The 7678-nt window shown below is 31.9% G+C and overlaps 1 protein-coding gene across 1 annotated transcript in view; it reads right to left on the bottom strand.

Moving 5' to 3' along the window:
• Positions 1 to 331: 331 nt before the first annotated feature.
• LOC110030099 (WD repeat-containing protein 20-like) overlaps positions 332 to 7678 on the bottom strand; it is a gene marked incomplete at its 5' end in the record, with an annotated part of 16930 nt that continues 9583 nt past the window's right edge. Inside the window, 3 exon segments of the mRNA XM_020732665.1 lie at positions 332 to 1028; positions 2431 to 2535; positions 2870 to 2975. Coding sequence (XP_020588324.1) covers positions 591 to 1028; positions 2431 to 2535; positions 2870 to 2975 — 649 coding nt within the window. The 3' untranslated portion in view covers positions 332 to 590.

Here is a 7678-nt window from a genome sequence, read left to right as displayed (position 1 = left end):
ATATTAATTTTTATAATTTAAATATATTATTTAAATTATTAACTTTTAATAAATTATTATTTTGAGTCGAACATGAAATTAATTCGAACAAATAAATTTGAATTAAACCGAACACGAACAGACTATTAACAGACCATGTTGAATAGAGTAGAACATGAATGATAAGAAATTCAAATAACCCAAACATAAAAATCCGTCGGCCCTCTCAAACTCGGCCGTTTACACCCCTACCAACAACGCACCATGCAACAAATTTCATCACAAGCACCCACATTGGCTTCTAATCATATATCACAAAGCAATAAAAAATGCAGGCTCATATAATAAACTATTAAGAACTAAGAAGACGCCTTGTATGATAAAATTCTTTTTATGTATATACAGAACCACATGTGCTTATTCTCTACAGCCACCCAAATGGCCACACTGACATAAATAACATAAGCCTTTCTAATAATTACAACAGCAATAAACCTTCTCTGTCGGCCAAATTTGACAGGTGGGAAAGATGAAAGAAATCCCACACACTAACTTTGCCTAACAAGATTTCAAATCCAACAAAACCACAATCTATCCAAGCAAACAATGCTCTAATTTCGTATAAAATTTGATGCCGTTAGCTTAAAACTGGGACCATTCACCTTCATGAAAGGAGCCCCAACAGGTCTATCTTTTAAAGCAGCAGTTACAAAGCCGCCGGTATCAGAGTTTGGCTCGCTGGTATCACCATCCCCAGGCCTGGCCCAGATTTTTATGTGGCCTTCGCGACATATCGTGACGACTGATTCTTTAGTGAAGACTAAACCGGACAAAGGTTCCACGTGGACACGGTGAGCCGAAAGAGGGGCGAGCTTCGGGACATCCCGCATGCTTGGAGGTGGCTGAAGGGTGCCTATGGATGGGGTGGAATCCCAGTGAGCAGAAGAATGACCTCCGCCACTGAGTGTAGGTGAGCCGCCATGAGGTGTATAGCGTTGTGGCACGACGATTTCATCCATTTCTAGGTCCCATAGAAGTAGCCGAGTGTCCTGCGAATGAGATAAAGCATTATTCGCCCGCAGCCGCATAACAAGCTCAAAATATTCTTATTTATGCTGCACTATACATAGGGCTGTAAATGAACCATTGCTCTTGATGAACAAATAAAATTCGGCTCGATCAAATTAGTAAATAAACTAGTTAAACATTATTTTAAAACTCAAAAATTAAATGAACCAAATTTGAACATAGTCCTATTCTTTTATAAATGTTCACAATCTCATTTACTTTAAAAAAATGACTAATTAACATCTATGATATATTATTTAAGTAAATTTTGATTAACTAAAATGTATTTAATTATATATTTAATAGTTATATATTATAATTTAATACTAATATGCATGTAAAAAATTTAATTTAATTTTCTAGTTTTTTTATTTCAATGAACTAATTTGTTATTAGCACTTTTATATGATATTTTATTGTAAGAAAGCTTATTTACAACTTATAAATTATTTTATCTTAATATACCAATATGCATGTAAAAATTTAATTTAATTTTCTAATTTTTTATTTCAATGAACTAATTTGTTAGCACTTTTATGTGATATTTTACTTTAAGAAAGCTTATTTACAACTTATAAATTATTTTATTTAATTGATGTAGATTAATTAGATGATAATTTAGAATATAATTAATTTCTTATTTATTTAGATTTGTAAAATTATTTGTTAATCACTTTATATAAAAAGTAAAGCACAAATCAAAATTTTAAATTTCCATGGAACATCAAGTATTCATTTGAATTTTAAATTAGTTCAATTAATTTAAACAAGCCAAATCCACGTCAAGTATGATCATTACAAATGTTAAGCAAACCAAGTAATGAGCACATATGCGAAAATTCGGCTCAAGCTTGAAATGAATATGAACAATGTAAGATTCGTCCAAGCCAAATTCAATCAAGGACAATCAACTTGACTCGGCTTGATTACAGACCTGAGCTTACTATAAAATAAGTTTAAAGATATGTCGTCATCGAGGTGGGTCAGATTGAGCTTCAAAGTCAACAACATTGTGATACATTGATGATCAATCAAAATTTATATTGCATTCACTTTAAAACAAATCCAACAATTTTGAGATGTATTGACCAGGATATTTCGAACGCTTTATTTTCTTTACAATGAAAAGTAAATAAACATACTTAAGAATTTATTTGATTGAAGACCCGAAAATGTAAATTATGGATTTTATAGCAAAAGTTATACACAAATTTTAATTAATATGTAAATTTATTGTTTGTTCTGACATATAGTCTAGGGTTGCAGTCAAATGATACATGGGTATACACTTGAATCATACGTGCTGCTAGTCTAAAAGGAGTATAATCAGAGGCAATAGATCACATGGGTTTAATCAAGCCCTTGAATTAGTTATTCATATACCTGACCAACAGATCCAAAACGGTACATAGCATTTTCTCCGATTCCATCAGAATTTCCATCAGAATTTGGAGCCGACCAAAAAGAATCAAAAGCAACACCGCTCACCTGTTTGATTAGCTTCACAGTGAGAACTCTAGGAGAAAATAACTATTAAAATTAAAAGAAGATTTACACACAAGCCACTCAATTCCTATGTATTTACATATCTTATATCTAAACTTCAATTTTTACATATATGCCACTTTATCTATATGTAAACAGGTGCTTTTCACTTTTTCTAAAGCTAAAATAGTGGTATTTTTTATGTGATATGAAAGATTTGAGGGGTATAAATCTAAAAAGTTAAGTTTAGGTGTTAGAAATATAAATACATAGGAATTATACGTAGGAATTAGGAGGTATGTATGTAAACAGAGCACAACATTAAATTATGATTTACCCATGAATTATGCCCCTCCCCCCATGCAACTATTTTTCGAACATCCATGCTCCAAACTTGTACTAGGTCATCTTCACCACCAATTAATATGTATTTCCCATCAGGACTAGAAATAATAGACCACAAAATATAAAGGTTAGACTCCTGAAAATTCTCTCTTAAACAAAAATCAGAACACAAAAACTGCTGAAAATGGTAGACAATATAGATGCTAATTCACAGTCCAGCAAACTCACTGAAAAGCAACCAAAAAGAAAAAAAGAAAAAAATAATAATGGTGAACATATAAAAAAAAGGTCAGATAAAAGAAAATGGGTAGAGTAACAATTTTTCCAAAGGAAATAGTGCAATGCAGTACCAAGTGAGGGGCACTTTTGTTAACTAAAACACCCATCATAACTTACACATTCTTTATACATTAATTTTAGCATAAAAATTGAAAATTATATCAGAGAATTTCCAACAAAGGTAATGACATATGCTATACTAATAATGAAACATGATACTTCAAGAAATAAGTTCGAAAAAAATAATTAAAAGAAAAACTAAAATTGAGAAAGAATGCTATAGTGTGCAACTGATTTGAATCACACTTAGAGCTGAACCAGTATATTCCAGCTAATGCAACTAAGCAAAGAATTGATTTAACTTCAAATTCATATAACGCTATATGAATTGAAAATACTTCCAACAACAAAAATCAAAAGAGTTTAATGCAATAATAAATGAAAAAGGCACCATCAACATCCTCTCTTTTTTAACCATAGTGTATGTACCTTCTCATGATGATGAAAAAAAAGGCTTTTGGAGGATTATCATCTACTGGTTGCAAGTGTTCCTCTAAATTGGCAATCTGTGATGAATTTAATGGATAGCATTTTTCAAATTGAAAATTCTCATGATAGTTCACAGTGTGAATTTAAATTCTTCATTGACTTCATCACTGAATTTATTTTAGTAAATATTCCTATGAATTGAAGTATACTCGGTCCAGTAAAAGAGAATGAATTTCTTGTTAAACTGAATAATTTATCTCTTTTCCACTGTAGTTAGAAAGCTTTTCCAAATTCCGGTGGAAAAACCGTTAATGAAATATTCTGACATTGAGCTCTTATATTTGATTATAATCATACACCCTAATTTAGATCTCATATTTTATGCTTTAATTGGACGTTTTCTTTGAGGAGGGAATTAAGAAGATAATTCTTGATTGGTTGAAAGAATTTCAAGCTGAAGGAGATCATATTTTTTCGTTTTTTTTTTTTTTTTAAAGCAAACAATCCTTGCTTGATTCCATAAATGAAAATAATTGTGTTCTCTCTAAATGAAAATAAAGCTAAGACACTTCTTTGCACTCCTAAAGAAATTAAAGAATATGAACAAGGTAACAAGCAGCTTTTCAATATAATGAATAAGAGAAGCATCATTATCAAAACACTTAAGTTAAAACTTGAACAGTGAAAACAATACTTCGTTCTTAAATTGCAAAATAGAAGGAAGATTAATTTTATTCATAATATAAAATGATAATCAAAATCTATCTGACCAAATGTCCTTTAAAATTTTTAGATTAATGTTTGAGGCCTTTACAAAATACTTCAAATGGTTATTTATCAATCACACACTGGCTGTTTATGCTTTTGGACTTCAACAATGTTTATACATTTTATAATTCCTCTGCCATTAGTTCTCTTGATGTTCCTTTCTCCATGGAAAAAGTAAACGCATAGTATTTTCATTAGGTGTTAATAAATCTCCAAGCCCAAATGACTTCTCTCCTAAGTTCTTCAAAATAATGCCATTTATTTAGATCTTCTGTCCCTGTTCAATGATACTTTCACCGGTAACGCTTGATTCTCTGGACTCACCTTAGTTATCATTTTTCTAATATCTAAAAGACACAATTGTGAAATTATTAAAGATTTCAATTATTAAAGATTTCAAGCTCGTAAGTATTTTGAATAGTGCTTTCAAAAACTTCCCAGAATTTATCCGCAAAAGATTAAATCCTTCTATGTTAAAGTTGTTTGATATTATGTAGGCACTTTATTGTCAAGATAACTACTATAGATGGTTTATTGCAACCCATAAAATTATCTACAAAACCCAACAACAAGAACAAGCCTTTATCCCACTAAGTGGGGTCAGCTACATAAATCCTTTTTCTCCATTGTGTCCTATTGAGCTTCATATTTTCATTTAATTCTAATAGCTTAAGATCATTTTTTATACAATATGCTCAAATCTTTTTAGGTCCTACCTCTGTCTTTTTTAACATAAGTTGAATCTAAAAGATCTACTCTCCTAATTGGATCATCAAATGGTCGACGTTTAATGTGACCAAACCATCTAAGACGACTCTCTCTAATCTTGTCTGCAACTGGAGCTACACCAGCGCTTCCATGCATAGATTCGTTTCGTATTTTGTCTCTAAGAGTCAGGCCACTCATCTAACTAATTCTCATCTCAGCAGCACTTAACTATTTTTTGCTTCTATTTTAAAAACCAAAATTCTGCGCCATAAAGCATTGTAGGTCTCAGCACCAACTTATAAAATTTTCATTTAAGTCAAAGTGGTACTATTCTATCACACAATAGGGTTGATGCATTCCTCCACTTCAACCAACCAATTTGAATTCTACTAATAACATCCCCTTCTATATCACCATCACTTTTAACAATAGAACTGAGATATCTATAACGTTCACACTTTTTTATGATTTGATCAACAATGGTTATAACTCTACCTCTATAGCTGCTACTAAAATTACATTCCATATATTCAGTTTTAGATCAACTCAAACCAAAGCCTTTAGAATCCAAAGAGACCTCCATAATTCAAGTTTTTCCTAAACTTCTTCACTAGTCTTATCCATAGAAGGGATATCATCAGCGAATAGCATACACCAAGGTACATCCTCCTGTATATGTCCAGCAAGAGCATCCATAACTAAAGCAAAAAAATAAGGGCTTAAAGCTGATCCATGATGTAATCCAACTGAAATAGGAAAATACTTGGTCAATCCTCCCTCTATTCGAACACAAGTCACATCACTAGTATACAAATCTTTAATCACTTGAATATAAGTCATATCAACACCTTTCTTTCCTAGAACTCTCCAAAAAACATCTCTTGAAACCTTATTGTAAACTTTTTCTAAATCAATAAAGATCATATGTAAATCCTCTTTACTATCTTTGTACTTCTCCATCAAAGTTCTCAATAAATCTATAGCTTCCATAGTAGACTTGCCCAACATAAATCCAAATTGATTATGAGAAATCTTTGTATCACGTCCTATGTTTAATTACTCTCTCCTATAATTTTGAAGTATGACACATTAACTTAACACCTCTATAATTTGCACACTCTTGTGCATCCCCTTTATTCTTAAAAATGGGGACCAAATTACTCTTCCTCCACTCCTTAGGCATCTTTGTAGCTTTTTAAATAATTTTAAAGAGTTTAGTAAGCCTAAAAAACTCCCAAATTTACTCTTCCTCCACTCCTTAGGCATCAAACTCCCACACGTTAATAGGAATATCATCAAACCCTATTGATTTTTCATCCTTGGTTTTCTTTAAAGCCTCATCAACTTCCATTTTACTAATGCAGCGGTAAAAATGAAGAGTTTTATCATTATTAATGACATTAAGATTATTAAGTTTGATCGTATTATAAAACAATCTACACACCCACAACAGGAAAATAGATGAATTCATCTTCATGGTGAATGAACTTTGAAAAGAGTTGATAGCTGCAACTGGAACTTTATCTTGGACATTCCAAAGGGCAGATTTACAAGTTGTTTAATTTTATTTAGTTGCCTTTATTGTAACAGAAGAGTATTCTAGATGGTTTACTGCAACCCAATAAACTATCTACAACACCCACAATAAGAAAACGGATAAATTCATATTCATGGTGAACTTTGAAAAGGAGTTTGATAGATGCAATTGGAATTTTATCTTGGACATTCCAAAGGGCATATTTTTTTCCCCTCTTTATTTCTTGGATCAAGGCTACCATCAGCATTAAAAACTATCAAGTCATTGTTAATGAAGAAGTCGGTAAACAATTAGAAGTGTTATGAAGGTTTTAGACAAGGTGATCTTCTCTCCCCTAGCTTTCTCTTTATTTTTTTAATTATTATTTTTTAATAATGATGTTAAAATTGGTAGTTAACACTGCCGTTGCCGGTCCCAAGCTCGGATGAGAAAAGTGGAGGGTTGCGTTAGGTAGTCGACAGCCAGCGTAAAACTTGTCGAAAAAATCATGACATGAATCCTTTTGATCATTGTGTAAGTGCTAGGGCGTCCCCTGGAAGCGACACGCTGTATAACTTGAATACAATGAAAAGTGTGCAAGGGCCGCTACACCGGCGCCCGGGTGTAGTGTTAAATAAGCAAGGGTTCCCACATTACGGGCGAATGCGGGTAAAGAAGTTAGTCCATGAAACTAATGAAACTAATATTAGGATAGGATCTTGGAATATAGGCACTCTCAATGGTAAATTAATGGAATTAGTTGATATTATGATTCATAGGAAAATTAATATCTTATGTATTCAAGAAACTAAGTGGGTGGGAGAAAAGGCTAAGGAGATTGATAATTTAGGTTTTAAACTTTGGTATTCTGGTAAGAGTCGCACTAGAAATGGTGTAGGTGTAATTATAGATAAGAGTTTGAAAGATAATGTTGTAAAAATTAATAGAGTTGGTGATAGAATTATAGCCCTTAAGATTATCATTGATACTAAGATTTTTAATATTATAAGTGGTTATGCTCCTCAAGTAGGTTTAGATACA

The sequence above is a fragment of the Phalaenopsis equestris genome, unplaced genomic scaffold (assembly GCF_001263595.1).
Source record: "Phalaenopsis equestris unplaced genomic scaffold, ASM126359v1 Scaffold000655, whole genome shotgun sequence".
Classification (NCBI taxonomy): domain Eukaryota; kingdom Viridiplantae; phylum Streptophyta; class Magnoliopsida; order Asparagales; family Orchidaceae; genus Phalaenopsis; species Phalaenopsis equestris.
Note: the sequence above shows the minus strand (reverse complement) of the source record. Positions and strands in the feature narration are given on the sequence as shown.